Here is an 18,510-nt window from a genome sequence, read left to right as displayed (position 1 = left end):
AGCGTGAAGTGATGTAATTATTACCAAATTCACACTCAGTCACGATTGTCGAAAAGCAATCTTGTCTCAAGGCCCAGTAGTCAAATATGTAAAAAAAAATCTAAAATTACCTAAAAATTGGAGTAAACCATGATTAAAACAAATTCGTTTTATATTATTATGTCAATATTTTTCGCACCAACATACGATAAACGACTTCGTATTTTGATCATGTCACACAGATATAGCAATATTTTATCGTATCGATATTCGGTACCTATTGTTGCGGTTGCAGGCATACAGTAGTCATAAAACTATTCTGGACCTCCTTCTTCCAGGAAGTCGTTTTTAATCTGTTATGACTTGTCTGTCAACATAACAGATTCGCATTTCTCAACAAAAAATGACATTTGTAGCATTTCGTTAAGTGTAAATAGTCCTTTGCCTTTCCCAAAGGATAAATTAATATCATTATGATAAGTGTAAATAGGAAATTCATGAACAATTATAGAAACCTCTTTCTTTAGAATCAATGTAAATTTAAAATATTCAATTGTTGACGGAATGTGTCTTTTAAAAATGTATAAAAATGTTGAAATACGTAAGCTTCCGTCTGGACTCCTGTGCAATTTAATTAATATTTTGGAGATTAACAGTGATTGGAAAAAGTTCATGTCTAACATTCCAAAAGATATAAATGACTTATCGTCCACAAATTTTGAGCCTAAATACAACAGCGAGCATATCTGGTAAGTTCAATTCTTTTTTATATAGTTTGTAAATATTGTCGCCTTTCTACTTTAAAGTTTCAAAAATTTCAGCATGATAGAAGAATACGCTAGGGAAAGTAGTCTGAAGTGCACTGAAATTTTGCTAGATGAATGGGCTACATCAGGCAGAGTGCGTCCAAGATTGAGTGATTTAAAAAAGATTATTGACAAATCACAAGTGTTGTACAGAGCAGCAGATGAATTGGCAGACCTTCTCAATGGTATGCATATATACTGGATACATTCAACTAATCTTACACTATTGATTTCTCCATTTAGTGTTAATTAAAAATATTATTTTTTAGAATCTAAACCACAGCGCCCTGGAGATGGTCCAGCTGCACCAATAACTACTGATGTTTCAATACTATTAAATGACTCTAAATTTACAACAGATAACAGTAATATGCAAAGATTTTGCGGTCAGTCCACACAAGAGATGAAATCAGCAGATCCATTAATACAATTCTCTTTATCAAATCCTCCTATAAGTATAAACAGTAATGACTCTATTGGAAATAAAACCACAGTAGAAATTAAATCGGCATCTGATTTAATTAAATTCTCTTCAAATAATATAGAAAATAATACAAGCAGTCAATCTTATACTAAGCCTTTGGAGGCATCTGGCAATGTACCTGATTTTAAAGCAATGGAACAAGAATCTGCCAATTTAAATTATGAGAATGTGTACCAACAATCATTCCCAAACCTTTATATGTCTATTGATATAGATAGCGCTATACTTCAAGATACAAAACTAAGGGATTTTAAGTATCAGGTATTACAGAGCATCACAAATAATTTTTCTGATAATATAGTTGAAGGTCCGAATGGATTTAAAGCTGGTAAGATTGGTAGTGGAGGATTTGGTGATGTGTTTGTTGGAACTTATCCAAATTTTGGTTTGCTTGCTGTAAAAAAAGTCCACAGTAATTTGGATATTAAACGAAAACCTGATATTGCTATGAAAGTATTTAATGCTGAAGTTAAATTTCTTTCACACTTTAGGCATACTAATATATTACCAATTTTGGGATATTCTATAGATGGTCCAGTCCCTTGTATTGTAAGTGAATATATAGATGGAGGTTCATTATCCGAAAAAATTCAAGCAAAAGTTTTAAATATAGAACACAGAATGAACATTATATTAGGAACAGCAAAGGGATTAAAATATTTACATACAAATGAAACACCCATACAGAGTAATGCAGAATTATTGAATTTAGGCAGAGCTATTGCATCAGATTCAGATCATTCCACTACAAATTTTGTACATGGAGATGTGAAAACTGCAAATATTCTATTAACAAAAGATTATGTGCCCAAGGTGATTTTATTTTTATTTTAAAAGCATAAGTGTTGACTAAAGTGTTAATTCATAAATATATGAATAGTAGCACATGCTTTATTTATTAATATTATGCTTTTATTTTACAGCTCTGTGATTTTGGATTAGCTAAGCAGTATGATTTCACTATAATGACTACCTGTCCAATGGGAACATCAGCATATATGGCCCCTGAAGGATTACATGGTACAATTACTCAGAAAATTGACATATACAGTTTTGGTATTGTGTTACTGGAGGTACTTACTGGCCTTAAACCTATAGTAGTGTCAAATGGAGAAAAATTAAACATCAAAGATTATGTGGAAGAAAATTACAAAGGAGACATAAAAGTTTTATTAGATTATGATGTGCAAAATTGGATAGAAGCCAAAGACATATTTGCATTGGCACAGAAATGCTTAGAACGAAATAGAAAAGATAGACCTACAATGAATGAAGTGTGTAAAGCATTATTTGAAATTTGGGATTGATTCTTTAACTGAAAATTATTTGTTAAATTAAAATGATAAAATTTATTTAGGCAAAATGTGTTATTATATTACTTATTTTCTCTTTAAATATATCACATTGAATTTCTTGAACTTTGTTTAAATTATTAAGAATTTGAGTTTGCTCATCCTCTGTACATAAACAGATAAGTGTTACAATAATGTTATATATTTCTTTATAGAGATCTTCATTACAAGTATACAAAACTTTCAAAAGTGCAGATAGAAGTTTGTGGTCTGTGTTGTACTTCCACACTGGCCAACAGTAGATAATCCATTTCTTTAAACACTGAAAAAAATGTATAAGAACACCTGATTCCAAATATCTGTTTTTTTTAAACTTTTACTACAAAAAACTACCATATATATTTAAATTAATTCACACTTATGGTACAATGTTGATATATATCTAGATTGGATTGTTAATCTAGTTAAAAAACCTAAAATAATCTTATCTAGCCAAGTACAATCTTACCTTCAGAAGTGGTGCTAAAATTACATCAATGACAGCATTATTGGTACAAATATCCAAATTTTGACACACAATATCTTTAAAAATGCTCCTATTAGCACAATTAATTTTATGGTGCTCTATAACAGTGCATGTGAAGTTAATCAGAGCTACTTTATGATATAAGTTTGATTCTATTGATAGTTGGTCTAAACAGCTTTTATAAAGCTCATCCAATTTTTGTCTCTAAAAAAAACATTTCACTTTTTATCTAAAAAAAATAAACATGTAAATAATTTTTAATAAGTTACCTTTCCAGTATTTGGTAATATATCTAGTAACATCAATAAATTTGAATGAGTAAGATTCGTAATATTGTCATCTCTATCAGATAGATTTCTTTTTAAAGTTCTGTAAATAACTTCATAGTAGTTCCCAGTTAGAAAAACATTACTATCCTGTAAAACAATACTAATGAAACCAAAGGAATAAAATCAACTAAATGCCCCAATAATTACAAATGTATTCAGTTACCAGATACTGCAACAAATGAGTACAGCATTTTAGGCCTTTGTTTTTATTAAAATCTACATAATCTTCAACAAGGAGAATAGTTATTGGAAATATTTTTGAAGGCACCACAGCAACATCATAACCCTGAAACATACAAGTGTAAAGGTCAACTGTAAATGAAAGAATTCATCCAAAGAATTAAAAGATAATTATTCTTTAACAATCAATTACTTTTAAATTTTTAATAAATAAATAGTAAACTTCAATTTGAGCTGGATACTTTTTAAAACTTTCATATGTTAATTTTAAATGAAGTTCATCAGAAAATTTATTAAAGACTTCTTGATGATCAAATATATTATTTCTCTTGAAAACAGAATCTAATCTAATTGAAGTAATTTTTTCAAAGTGTGTGTTCAAATGTTTTGATATATCTTCAGTGACATGGTTATTCCATGGCCCATCACAACTTAGTTCTAAGAACAAATTCACGAGAAGAGCGATAATCGCAGGATTATTTTTGAAGTCTATGCAATTGATATCATATAAACATTCAATGAGAATTTTAAAGTTGTAAGCCAAGTTTTGATTTCTTATATTAAATTCCTGATGATCAGAACATTCATCGTAGTTTTTGAACAATTTTGGTATTAGGCAGCGATTAATATTTCTTAATAAATTAGTTGTAGATTCCATCGTAATATAAGGTAATATTAAAAAATATATTCTAATAAAACTTCACAAGTGTGCTGTGTCATGTGTGACCAATGATGAACATCTAGGGATGTGAATAAATAATCGATTTTTATTTTAATCGATTATTTTTTTCTTACGATCGATTTTTTGTAATCGATTTTATTAATTGTAAAAATCGATTTTTAATAAATCGATTATATGAATTAGGCATTTTAAATCGATTTTTGTAACGACGGACAAGATATATGGCAGGTACACCAGCAAAAAATAATGGCTGCTCATACGTCAATGACCAAAAATTCAGAATTAGACTTAAATATTGCGGCACCATTATCAAATTTTAAAATGGACCCTCTCGATTTATGGAGAAGCTCTGAAGGAACTTTCCCAAGGTTAACTGCCTTGGCTCTGAAACACCTCTCAGTTATGGCCACTTCTGCACCAGCTGAAAGGTTATTTTCGAAAGCGGGAAATATTGTCAGAAAAACTAGGAACCGCATTTTAGGAAAGCGATTGCCAAAATTATTATTTTTAAACTCTTTGACTGAAGACTTATGGCAATAATTTTCTTAAGTTTTTTGATTTAATTTCATTTAAAGTGTGAAGAAAGCTTTCTTTTCTTTTTCAATGTTTATACCTAGCAATTATCGTTTCATTTACTATTTAAACTAATCGGTTTATTTCACTTTGATTCTAGTCGATTGTTTAGTGATACAAAACATTTGTGACAATTATTTATTTTAGTTTTTTTATTATTTACCTAAACTCAAAGCTTGAAGAAAACTTTTTTCTTTTTCTAAGTTTGATACTTAAAATTATCATTATGTTTACTACTTAAACTAATCAGTTAATTTTACTTCGATTCTAGTCAAATGTTAAGTGATACTAAACATTTGTGGCAATTATTTATTTTAGTTTTTTTTTATTATTTAAACTCAAAGTTTAAGAATAAAATTATTGTGTTTTTTAGTTTTAAAACATACTAAACATTTGTCATTTTATTCATTATTTACCCTTATCAGTTTATTTTATTTTTTTAAGTCAAATTTTAAACAATACTGATGAATAATATATCGAACAAGCATTTTTCGTATGAAAAAATCGAAATGTTTACAAAAATCGATTATTTCCTCGAAAATCGATTTTTCACAAATCGATTTATCTTGAAACAAAAAGAATCGATTATTAAATAATCGATTTTTTCGACTTGAGGTCACATCCCTATGAACATCGTGTATATCGAACACAGATTAGTTTTATTTTAAAATCGTATGATCATAGATATATGACGGATAACCACAACGGTGAACGGAGTCAACCCGATTAGACCAAATAGTTCTGCGATAATATAACCACAGATTTGCATCTATATGCGAGTAACTCGGTAATTACAGCTGACTTAATTCCGTGGTACTATGAACTATTGCTTTATATACATTAGAATATTTTACATTCCTCTTTTTTTAAGTTATTAAATATTTACGAACTAATTCACTAGTTCAAATGGTTTTGTCCTTTTCAGTCTTCTCACTAGGCACATGGTGTGAAGGAGTTGAATACCCTCGACTTTCACGTTATGGTGGAGCCTGTTGATGGCGCCATCAGCAGGACATTATGGAACCGATAGACGTCGTAATTACGAATGCACCAGGGAGCATTAAATATTCCCCTGAGCACTTTGTTTTAGAATCGTTGGATTACTTGGATGTTATTATTTGGTACAGCCCCACAGCTGGTGAGCAGACACAACCATAAGTTTATACAGGTGTCAGGACTTGTACCTTTTTTACCTGGACCTTCCATCCATCGGAGTTTGGTGTCCAGCGTCATACCTAGGTACTTAGCTGAATGTTGGAACGGTACTTTGGCGTTATCAATATAATACTGGCAGGTGATTTTGTGTTTTGTTGGAAAAGTTTATGTGAACTGATATAAACTGATTTAGTCTTATCCGCCATTTTTTGGTCCACCAACCAACAATATTTATTGCTTTGACTACCGGTTCCTTTTTAGTAGCTGTAGAGATGATATCATCGGCAAAGGTCGTGATTACGTTATCTTCTAGTTAAGTAATATCGAGTACCGGACCTAATACACTCCCTTGTGGGACTAGACGGATGTTAAGCTCTTCCGACGATATTTCTTCGAAGTCACGTAAATCTTCTTTATCGATTTGAAATATATTTTCTAGATGATCAGCAAACCTCTTTTTGTGTTACTTGCAGCCCAATTCCCATTAAACTCTCGTAAGGGAGGAATATGAATTGTAGGTTTTTTGACATTTCTTATAGCTTTCTAATATAATTATAATCGAATAATTCTAATTGTTCATGATTCTTTAAAGGTGCATCACATCTCAAATGTTTTATAGCATTGAACAGTTCTTTTTCTTTACTTGATGTTAATCTTGATCCGTAGTAGGTATGTTTTGCATTGAAGTCACCTCCCAACACAAATCTATTTCCAAGACTTTCTAGCAGGGTTTAGTCCTGGTCGTACTTAAGTTCATGTCTTACCTACTGGGCAGTAGATATATGATATTGTTGGCATTGAATGCTTAAACAATGCATACAAAGTAATAGCCGGAAGTTTGATTAAGTAAATATGATTGTTTAAATATATGTATGAATGTATATTATAATTTTTAATACATTTTTTTTCGGATCCAAGTGGCAATGTGCCGGACATTGAATGTCGAATACTCGGGTCCGAGAGCTAGGGATGGCATTGGTTGGCAAAAAATTAACGGGACGCTCGCACGGATCCGAGTGGACGGCACCGTTACTATGACCCCGCTCCACTCGGATCCGAGAAAACAGCACTTAAAGTGATAATGGACACCGCTTCATTGAGAGGCTCACAGCCACAGCCCGAATATGCTCTTTTTCATAGTTAAAGACCTAATGTTTTAAGCTGTCCTTTATTATAACCGTATTGCATATAAAGCAGCACTTGTCTGTTTTAAACTGCCTAAAGAAAATATTGTGATTTACCCTTTTCTAAGTCTTGCTGAATCATGAAATATAATGTCCCGGTTTGGTTCTCAAGCACAACATTATATATGACATTTCTACCAGCACTTTTTGTATTATAGACCGTCATGTATCATGATTCGGAGAAGCTCAGTGACGAACGCTACTACTTACCCGGGTGCTGACTGTGGATCCGATCATCAGCTCCTTGTGGCAACTATGCAAGTGCGTTTTAAGAGAATATGTAAACATAAGCAGGGTCTAAATATGCAACGTCTAAACGCCGATGGATTCAGACAAGGTATTGCTCAGAAAATGGATGTGTTTCATAATGAAGAGAGAGATAGTAACAGCAAATGGGAGAGCCTCAAAGGGGTGATCGAAGAAACAGTTAGAGAAAACATGCTAGTGAAACCCGTAATGAAAGATTTCATAACACCAAAGACGGCCAAAGTCATCCCAGAGAGACGGGAACTAAAGGAAAATGGTATTCGCTCGATAGAAGATCAGCAACGGTATGCAAATCTGAGCCGTCTGGTTCAACTTTACTGTCGGAAAGACTATGAACATCACATCAACGAAATCTGTCTCGAAATCGAACAGCACTCTTTGAAAAACGAATCCAGATATCTTTTTCAAAAAGGAAAAGAACTGACTGGTACTCGTAAGCCAAGAACGTGTGCTATCGAAGGTACAGATGGGCGTCTAATTACAGATGTGGCTCAAGTGTTGGACCGCTGGAAGAACTACTGCGCGGAACTATATGACGCTGAAGGGAATAGCAAGAGCAACTCATGGGCAACAGAAGAGCCTGATATTCTAACATCTGAAATTGAGCATGCCATCAAAGCTCTCAAGTGCAATAAATCGCCAGTAATAATGCTGTGACAGCCGAAATATTAAAAAACCTAGGTCACCGAGGTACAAAGGCTATAATCGAGATCTGCAACACCATCTGGCGGTCTGGAAGGTGACCAAATGACTGGACAGAATCGGTGTTTAAACCTCTGCACAAGAAAGGCTCTTCTAAAGTCTGTGGAAATTACAGAACTATAGCATTGATATCTAATGCGAGTGAGATCCTCCTCCATGTAATTAACAGACGTCTTAATTACTACCTTAGCCGACAAATACCTGAGGAGCAGGCAGGCTTCGTTAGAGGCAAAGGAACGCGGGAACAAATCCTTAACATTCGCCAAATCATCGAAAAGAGTAGGAAATTCAACACTTCCGTGATCTTAAGCTTTGTTGACTATACAAAAGCCTTTCGACAAAGAATCGATGCCTTTGAGATGTGGTGCTGGTGGCGAATACTCAGAATACCGTGGACTGCGAAGCGCACCAACACATCAATCCTGACCCAATTTCGCATACGAACTCGCTTGTCTACCGTATGCCTACAGCGAATCGTATCGTATTTCGGCCACACAATGCGCAAAGGCGATGAGAACTTGGAGAAACTGATCGTGGTTGGTAACACAGAAGGCAAAATATCACGTTGCCGTTCACCAACCAGATGGACCGATCAAGTGAAAGACTCATCGTCTTCAAAGCTATACAATGTCATAAGAAAAGCGCTGGACAGAAACCGGTGGAAGCAGATAGTCCGCGCTAGATGTTTCGTTGCTGACCACGATGCTCAGACATGAGCTGCCGACTAAAGAGAGAGAGATCATGATTCTATGAACTAAAATTCAATATAAACACCACTGCAGTCCAAAAAACAATTTTGCGTAGAGAGATATAATTCCAAATTCCAATTGTCCACGCGCCGACCTATTTCTCGCGCACTCACACACTCTACTAATATCTAATCTGTGAAATTAGTACAAAAATGTCAATTCCTAGAGCTTGCGAAATTTAGTAACTTACATAATTTTAGTGATTGTTTAACAAAAATAATGTTGAAGTATGTGTGATAAATTAATTTGAATTGTAATTTTAGCGTTTTTTTAATGTTCGACTAAACTTTGTAGGTTTGGCATCAAATCCGCTATTTTGGGTTCCGCAGTTTACTACACAGTTGATAAAGGTGTTTGGAAAGATAGTACTACTACAGCAGAATTATATAAAGAGCTGGAGGATGGAGTTTCGCCGTATGTAGGAGAATTAAAAAATCAAATACCATATGAGGTAAGTACTTATTGAACACAATATTTTTTATAAATTGGACTCAACAACATTGATATGTTTTCAGCTACCACCGCTACCTACTAATGACAGAATATCTTACTTATTTAAATATTATTGGAACAGTGGTGTTAAAGCAACATTCAGGTTTCTCGTGAATTTACCAACACATACTTCAAATGCTGCTGTTAAAAGTTATGAATTTATATCATCATCACTAGAACAAGATACTAGCCAAAATGAAGAACAATCTAAGCAGTAAAATTAAATGTAGTTGTAATATTTATTTGTTCATGATAATAAATTCTTTTAAACATTGGATTTTATTTTAACTGTAACCTTCAGTTTTGTGTTTAAGCTTGATCTTAAATATATTAGTATTTTAAATAAAACACCAATTGGAAAGACTGACAACAATGATTGTTGTAGTTTTAATTTAATTCATGTCAGGGATCTTACAAACAGTGTATTAAGATTATCTATAAATTCTCAATCTGATAGTTATAAAACTAGAACTACACAATATTCCATCACTTCAGAGCTAACCAATGTCAGTATAATTTTAATATAAAAAATTTAACTAAGGCAAATTTTTATTATATGATAACCTTTGACACCCATTTCACAATTATTCAATATCAATCATAGTTTGTGCCCAAACAAGAATTTAAATGTGAAATATTTACAGTTACAAAGAATGTATCTAATGCAGGTATTAAATAAAAAGAAGTGGTATGTATTTAAAGGATTACTTGATATAGGTTCTGAATTTTTCAAACTGATGTTAATTTGCTATACAACAACTTTTTCATTGCATAGATTGTGAGAATAATAATCTGTAAAAAATATGTATAAAAGTTTTTGTTGTAGTGTTTTGTTTCTTAGTTATCAAAGTTTCAACAGGTGTATACTCCACTAATCAGGAGTAAAACAGACTTAAGTTTATGTATATCATCACAGTGGTCACATCTTTAATGCACAACGTTAACAATTGGAATTGGGAGTTGCATGGATAAAATCTGAGTTAAAAAGCAGTTTATTGCAAGGTCCATAAAGTAGCAATTTTGTCGCTAGGCAGCCGTCTCTACTTCCATCGGCTCTTCAGCTCCAGCTTTCTTTTTCTTCTTTTTGTTAGATTTTGTGGATGAGTTGAGAAGGGCCTGTTAAAGTGTAATTATGAAAATTATAATAAAATCTTAATTTTTCAATACCAATCAAAGATAAGATAGCAATCAAATGTTGTAATAGTTCAAACTGAAATGTTACAAAACAGGTCAGCTCAAAAATATTACGTCTCTTTTCCCTGAGCTTGTACCAAAACACTCTATGCAATAAGAATGCTTTGAAAGATATCAGGGAATATAAGTACTTCTTTTTAATTGTTACTTGTTCATGTAGTTCCCACTTACATTCAGTTCTGGATCCTTGATTGTACGCTCAGTCTTACATTGAGCTTTGTCAAAAGGCAGGCCAGTGATACGATGAGTGCCACTTGGCAACAGTAACACTGTAAACTTGAATTGTGCCACTAACTCACCAGGCCGCTCATAAAGGACCTAAAGGATAATAATTATTAATCTAAATAATAATTACAATATAATAAAGGTCTCATATGGAAAGTAATTTAATCATACCTGGAAAGGTTCAATAAGCTTGTGATTGACACATTCAACAACTCCCAGTCTGGCACTTGTCTCCTTGTCAAAACTTCGTAGATTAAATGGCATTGATCCATGTTTGTTGCGAACCTATATTGAGAATAAACAAGGGATTTGCAAATAAGTAAGGTAATATAAAAAAACCTCTTTTTTTTTAAATTTCAATTGATATATAAATGTGGTAATGATCTATACCAACTTACTCTAAAGTAAACTGGTTCAAACACATTACACTGTTATATCCCAAATAGAAAAGCAATACTACACTGGTAGCACTGTGCAGAAGTTTTTGGGAAAAATCATAATAAATAGATATTACTTTTTAAGTTTGTTTTAATTAATTTTTTTTTATTAATGCCTAAACATAAAATTATATTATTTAATAATTATATATTATAGTAATAATTTTTATAGGTAAAGAAAATTTTAAAGACTGTATATTTGTGTAATAAAAATATTATAATTAATAATTATGGAGGGAAATGACCATATGTCCATACTTTATATTTTCAAATATAAGTTATTGCATATAAAAAAAGGGCATACAAACCTCACTGTAAAACATTCTTGATGCTTTTAATTTTAATTGATAGATCTCATCAGTTTTCTTGTATATTGTACATCTAGTATCCATTTCACGTCCCTGTACAAAAATTTATGATAGAAATTCCTGACCATTTAAGTTAAAAATATAATTTTTCTTAAACACAAAAGTATTCATTACTTACCACACCCTCTCCAGTAGAAATAAGAACATCCATTGCGTAAACCTCATATGTCTCAAATGTAGCCTTTTCATGTTCCTTTCTCTGTGCTTCAGTTGGGTTCTGAATAATGCTCTTCTCACCATCAATCCTAAACTGCTTCAGTTGGTGAGAGAGCATTCCTTCTATAGGCTTACAACCATACTCTGCACTTATTTTCTGTGCAACATCAGTTATAGCATAATTCTGTAAGTAAAATGAAGGCCATGTTGCAAAACAATATTTGACAATTTGACAGGACGAAGTTGCAGAATAGATATAGGGTAACAAACCTCATTTCCAGGTCGTAACAACCTCAAGGCAGCTTCACTGGCATGATGTGCTGCAAGCAATACATCAGCAGCACGGCCTGATACTTCTCCACCACCAACTGCAACAGTGTGTGCCACCACGGCAATGAATCCATCTATATGAGCTCCAAGGTCACTGTTAAAGTATACAACAAAAATGTACCTCATATAAAATTTTATTTTTTGTAAACAATCATTTAAAGGCAGCCAAACAGCCATGTTCGTGGATGCATCAAATCACAACTTTGTTACAAACCCCAAATCACATGAAATCTATATAACCTAATTTTCATAAAAAAATTATTAGTGTTACTCAAACCTTTTAAGAAATAATGGAACTCACATCTTAGCTAGATCTCCAAGCTTTAAGACATAATCCGTTTCACTTGGGATAGGCGAGAAGTGGCAAATACAGTTGTTTACAGAGACACACGTTGAGAACGCTATACCCTTTTTAGAATCTTTTTCCTTCTTAAATACTTTAGAAGTTTCATCTAACAAAAGTTTATCACCAAATTCGCATATTTCTCTGACACTAGCATCGGGAACACATTTAGCAATTACTTGTTCCAGGACACCTGAAAATAAAAGATGTCTTAAGTAAAATCAGATACTCTACGCGAGTTTATCATAATAAGAAAGGAAAAAGCGGTAATGTCCGCGTGGTGATGACACGCGTCCAGCGTCCACCCTTCGTCATTCAAACAAAAGTAAACATTTTATTTTAGCGAACAAAGCATTTAGATTGGAATAACTTACGGTTCACAATTTGCCCGGCTAATTTGTACTTGGTGACAACCAAGTCTTCAGCAATGGTTTTCTCAACATCTTTTTCGTCAGCCATTTCTCAGTTCTCACATATAAGTTTGGTTATGTTAAAATAATTGGAGAAGTTTCAGTGATTGGTCATTGGTAGGAAAAACGACAACCACGTGACCTGAAAGAGCGTCAAATGCCATGGCGGCAGGCGGCTTACGAAATATGGCGGGTGACCAAACCACTTTCTTTTATTTTATATTAATCAGTAAACCATAATTAATCCTTTTATTAAAAATTAAATGGAAGTTTTTAATGTATTATTAACACTTACTACTAACTAGTGTTTATACTGGTAGCAACGTAAATAAATATAACTTTTTCACCATGTACCTAAAATCATTTATAGAAATATCTTATCTGTGGTCGATCGTAGCCGGATAAAAATTATATCCCTATGGAAGATGGTAAGTTAGTAAATTAAATAAAAATATATTTACAAAAAATGCTTAGTATATAAATATATTATACCCAATAGCATAGCCATGTACTAAAACACAATATATTTTATAACTTACTGATGACTATGATACAGAGTGATAATATCTAATTGATATGGAAACATCATCTATGAACTTTTGAAATATGAAGTAACTAGTGATGTGAACCGATTACAATTTTCAACACCGGTATATACCGATTAATTATTAAAAAAAACCGGTTTTTTAAGGTTTTATTAGGTTTTTTTCTAAAAAAGTATGTATTTATAGGCTTAGTATTTATTTTTCTTCACATAATCAGGTAGGTACAATACAAAAAAAATCAGGTCATCAATCATAAAAGAAACAGCAGGAAATTTTATAGTTCGCCAGTTTCCAACAAATCATAGCTTTGATTTATGAAACAAATTTGATCAACAGCATCTGGTTGTAGCCTGCTTCTTCTAGAGGACAATATGTATACTGATTTTGAAAACATCCTCTCTGAAGGCACGGATGTTGCTGGCTCCAACTTTGATCACTTTAGCGCATAGCTTACACTTTGCACTATCATTGTCAATCTTCTCAAAAAGATTTCTAGTAATTGATTTACCTTTTACTTTAGGCATTGTTCGTAAACAAATCTGTCACCTCCAAAGAATTCACAAGCAAAACTGAAATATTTTTGTATAGTGAGTGAGGTTAGTTGCATACTAAAACGATGTATCAGGGATTCCCCTAACATAGACAATATTTTAAACGGAGCAAGACTTAATTTCTGATACACATCAAAGACTCGGATTGTCTCGGATACATGTTTTGTGATTGTAATCGGTTTTATAATGTGAACCGGTAATTATCGGTTTTAACAAAAACCGGTTTTTTTTAGGTTTTTATGAAACCGGTTCCATCACTAGAAGTAACGTCTGTAACTCTGTACTGTCGACATAGATATTTTTATTTACTCTTAAATAAATAAAATAGATTTAGAATATACTGTCGTGATGATAAAAAACATACAATGGTGATAGCTTTAAAAACAAAAGTGACACCTAGGAAGATTTTAGGTGTTTATAAAAAAATCTAAATACATATTTTTAATATTTCCGCATACTTTTGAAATCACCCATGATACCTTACAAATGTTGCATGACACAAATTTGAATTTAAATTAAAAACAATAGATATTGTGATGAAATGATTTGATAGTACGCGATTTAAATATTTTGAACTTTAATTCTAAATTATTTATTATTTCTGTAATATAATTTATGTGATCATTGTGACTAGCTCGAAGCTGGCCGCAGTAAATGGATTTGCCGCATTGGTTATATGTATAATACTTAATTTTTTGAAAAAATATTGGAGTTTAAAATGAGCTTAACTGCAGAAGAACTAATATGTATGTTGGAGGAGAAAATACAATACGCACGGGACTTGATAGAAAGATTACATATTATTAAAATGGTAGAAGGAGTGCCTAAATTACAGAGAAAAATTCAACAAGAAATGGACTTTTTAATGAGAGTGAGTTGAATAATATATTATAATGCCTTTAGCCTCTGAATGCTTTGATTGATGTTTTGCAGTAAAAATTCAAAATTTATTTATTCATGTAGGTAACAATGTACACTTATGAACGTCAAAAAAAAGGGAATTTTAAATGAATTTAATTTTACATTTACTGCCAGTTCTCAAATCAAGGGCGTAGAATGGAAGAGAAGAACTGGCAATAAACTCTCCGCCACTTTTTTTAATGGCCAAGTTTTCTTTTTACACAATGTTTGTTAGGAGCTGCAGTTCAGGTATAAGGCGGTATATTATTAGTGGACCTAACATAAGTTAAAAAATACTCTTTTTAAAATCTAGATCAAATTCTTAATTTTCCTATTATCAATTTCTTAATATACCTCTACTTCTACGTTCTGTGGTCAGAACAAAGTTAAACTTTAGTATCATATCATACTCAGACAAAATAATAATCAGAAACTTTTACTAATCTACAACTTGTCATTCTAGTTAAAAAAATCAAAAAAGGTTAAAGTAGAACAGTTGTCATGCTCAAATCTGAGGCATCTGGGTGCAATGGTTGACTGTGCTCTAAGACCAGGAGTAGTATCAGTTTGTAAAATATTTCACATTAATGCTGATAGCAAACTTGTTATAGACATAATAAGTGAAAATGGAAAAGTTTGGACTAAAGGTAAGGTTAATACATTAAATATGCACTTTATGTTACCACTTCAATTTGTGAATAAAGTGTAGTGTTACCTGTATTGTTTTCAGAATAATTTATTGGCTTACATTATAAAAAGCTAACAACCAACTAAAAAAAGTTCCATGTTAGTTTTCAATATTTCTTGCATCTCAAATTCTCCATATATACAAATATATCCCTTTAAATATTCCCCAGACAGGTACAATGCTAAGAACATGCATATCCAAAAATTCACCTGTTATTAAAATAAAACACCATTGAAGAAATGTAATTAATCTGTGGCCAAGACCCTTAATAAGGTTGTTGTAGCGCCACTGGATTGTTTAATTTGTTTCAGTGATAGCCCGAAATCCAAAATCATTATCAGCACTTAGTGAAGGTAATGCATCATATGGAGCAAGATCAATTTTAGACCAAGCAGTGGATTATGTTGAATGTGCTAAATTATATCCCTGTATGTTTAAACCCCCAAAGGTATACACATATTTTTAAATTGCAGATAGTAATATACCATTTATATTAAAACATCAGATTTGGTGTCATTTTATAAGTTAATTTTCCTTATTCAAACATTATAGTTAATAAGATTGATGCTTTCCATACCAACCAATATGTTTGCTTTGGATAAATAGCTATGGTATAAAGTGAAAGCTTGGATTTATTATTTAGGATAGGATTAATGAAGTTACTAATGTAATCAGTAGTAAAAAATTAAACAAGGTTAAGAATATAGCTATGAAGTAAGATAAAATTCTTGTATATATATGTAGTTATATGTTACAGGTCATTTTCGAGTTTGTAAGTGGCATTGAAAAGAATCTGGCTCATAGGCTGAAATCTCATGGGATTGTTGTAAGTGGGGAAATTTTGCCAAATTCTACTGATTATTTTGATGAATGTTCAGATTCATCATCAGCTGAAGACACTGGTGGAAATAGGTTGTTTTTTACCTTATTTCCAGTTAAATTTATATGTTTTAACAATAGGAAATAGTTGTAACTACAGTGAAAACTCTATATAATGAGACTCAAGGCACTGTGATTATTATGATGTTACAAAGAGTTGGCACTAAATGGAAAGATAAACTATTAGAAAAATAATGTTTATTTCAGACAACTGTTATATAGTGTTGTCTGTTATTTTTGTACTGTACCAGTAGTTAGGTTGTATTTCTTTCACTTAATTAATCTTTATCTTGTGATATTGATGACATCTTTGTAATAAGGCACATGCAAGCATTTTATGCTTTACTTTATTTTATGACTAGCTTTCCTGAACATACATATTTATCATGGAGGTTTTTGTTAAAATAATGTTGAATGCATAATTTACTTCAAAATGTTAGAAGAGTTTATGTAACTTATTAATTTTGTATATATAGAATCTTTTATATTATTTAATGTTAATATTTTAGTACAAATGAACATGCGGGAATCTTCTCAAATGATAAAGACATTGGTATTAACACTCTTAATTTAGATGTCACTGCTATGATGGCATATGTGAGCAACATGACAAATGGATACTGCAAATACTTGTTTCAACAAGATGTGTTAACACAACAAGCAGCATGGGATGATGAAAGACCTGTAAAACCAATATTAGATAAATTGTTTGAAGGTTAGTTACCGTAATTCTTAATTAATTTAATTATTTTAAAAAGGTTTACCAACAGACATTACAATAAAAGCATTGATCATACAAGATTTAACAGAGAAACACAGCATGCAATATAATATGTAATATATATATAATATATTAACTAAAATATCTATAAAGTGAGAGATATAGTAGATAAGTTATTGTAAAACTGTGGAAGGAAAAGCTCTGATCTTAATACTTTATTTATTATTAGTAAATAGCATGTGAGTTCTAAAGAGTGAATGGTTCAATCTAAAACAATTGCTAATGCAACATTATTTTATATCATATATAATTGGCTTCTTAATGTATATGTATACACTTCTCTATATATACATATATACTACAGATTCCTATTGCTATGAAAAGTTACAGAGTATCGGCTCAGGTCCAAAATGATTTTTATACTGTAAGGTGTAACACGCTAGATGGCGCTTACAGCAAAAACATTCGCAAATTTAACCAGGATAGGTAAAACCTTAAGTACATACTTTCATTTTAGGTAAAACGTTAGTTTGCTGTAGAACCGCTTGGGATAATTTTGAAAAAATTGTACAAACTTTAGGAGGGCCTATGGAGAAGAAAAGAAGTATGAACTTAAAAGAAATGTTAACCATACACGATGATGACTATGGAGGTTAGTATAATTATTCAATTTGACCCTTGATAAGGCTTTTAGGTATAAATTGCGACAGTGAACGATTTCACTGACCATATACTTTCCTTATTGCAATTAGTAAACATTTAGACCAATTACATGTTTATTTAAGGTCCTGATGACTATCCCAGACAAAATTTGAAAGTGAGGGGCAATGTTCGATTAAGATCAAAAACAGTATTCAACTTTGGCCATAGGATTAAAGCCCTCACTGTTTCTGCTAATGTGGGATTTATAAGAGCAGCAATGCAACAGGTACAAATAGTATTAATTGTTGAGTTGCTCTATTGCCTTGATCTTCTCGTTTGATTGGTATTAATGTTAAAGAATTATATTATATTGCTTTTATTTATTTTGTCTCCTTATGTATTAATTTTATGCAAGTTGTGTAAATAACCATTCAAATCAGATCGAATCAGAAAACCACACTAGAAATGTTGATTACAAATATAACATGTGTAATATATTATATTTATATATAAATTACTTCTTATTTAATATTACAGTAATTCACTTTTCAGGGTGTTAACTATGCTGCCTTTATTCACGAATCAAGAGCTCTTACCGAGGGAAAAGAAGGCAGCGCCACAAAAATTTTATGATCACAACTAGCTAATTTTATTTATAGGGATTATCTGACCTTAATACAAATTATGTTACGAAACAATTGTGTTTTAAATGAATCTATTT

The 18,510-nt window shown here is 31.8% G+C and overlaps 4 protein-coding genes across 5 annotated transcripts; 2 read left to right on the top strand and 2 right to left on the bottom strand.

Annotated features, from left to right (window-relative positions):
- Positions 1-380: 380 nt before the first annotated feature.
- Positions 381-2,682, top strand: LOC110995204 (interleukin-1 receptor-associated kinase 4). The gene is made up of 4 exons (XM_022262259.2): positions 381-728; positions 801-970; positions 1,055-2,082; positions 2,193-2,682. The coding sequence occupies exons 1-4, from the start codon at positions 544-546 to the stop codon at positions 2,574-2,576; spliced, it is 1,767 nt and encodes a 588-aa protein (XP_022117951.2). The 5' UTR covers positions 381-543; the 3' UTR covers positions 2,577-2,682.
- Positions 2,623-4,331, bottom strand: LOC110995205. The gene is made up of 5 exons (XM_022262261.2): positions 3,790-4,331; positions 3,580-3,702; positions 3,357-3,503; positions 3,070-3,291; positions 2,623-2,883 (listed from the first exon to the last, which is right to left on the bottom strand). Exons 1-5 carry the CDS (start codon positions 4,252-4,254, stop codon positions 2,623-2,625), a joined length of 1,218 nt encoding a protein of 405 aa, XP_022117953.2. The 5' UTR covers positions 4,255-4,331.
- Positions 4,332-10,374: 6,043 nt separating this feature from the next.
- Positions 10,375-13,021, bottom strand: LOC110995206 (proliferation-associated protein 2G4). Its single transcript, XM_022262263.2, has 8 exons — positions 12,828-13,021; positions 12,412-12,646; positions 12,051-12,204; positions 11,743-11,964; positions 11,565-11,657; positions 10,991-11,104; positions 10,766-10,912; positions 10,375-10,516 (listed from the first exon to the last, which is right to left on the bottom strand). The coding sequence occupies exons 1-8, from the start codon at positions 12,910-12,912 to the stop codon at positions 10,427-10,429; spliced, it is 1,140 nt and encodes a 379-aa protein (XP_022117955.1). The 5' UTR covers positions 12,913-13,021; the 3' UTR covers positions 10,375-10,426.
- Positions 13,022-14,287: 1,266 nt separating this feature from the next.
- Positions 14,288-18,502, top strand: LOC110995196 (UPF0415 protein C7orf25 homolog). Of its 2 annotated transcripts, XM_022262252.2 has the most exons (9): positions 14,310-14,370; positions 14,594-14,830; positions 15,323-15,506; positions 15,859-15,995; positions 16,305-16,459; positions 16,936-17,141; positions 17,665-17,799; positions 17,933-18,075; positions 18,342-18,502. In XM_022262252.2, exons 2-9 carry the CDS (start codon positions 14,678-14,680, stop codon positions 18,420-18,422), a joined length of 1,194 nt encoding a protein of 397 aa, XP_022117944.2. In that variant the 5' UTR covers positions 14,310-14,370; positions 14,594-14,677; the 3' UTR covers positions 18,423-18,502. The 2 variants fall into 2 exon arrangements, with proteins under 2 accessions (XP_022117943.2, XP_022117944.2); XM_022262251.2 differs by having other exon boundaries at positions 14,288-14,830.
- Positions 18,503-18,510: the final 8 nt, after the last annotated feature.

Source organism: Pieris rapae, chromosome 2, assembly GCF_905147795.1.
Source record: "Pieris rapae chromosome 2, ilPieRapa1.1, whole genome shotgun sequence".
Classification (NCBI taxonomy): Eukaryota; Metazoa; Arthropoda; class Insecta; order Lepidoptera; family Pieridae; genus Pieris; species Pieris rapae.
Note: the sequence above shows the minus strand (reverse complement) of the source record. Positions and strands in the feature narration are given on the sequence as shown.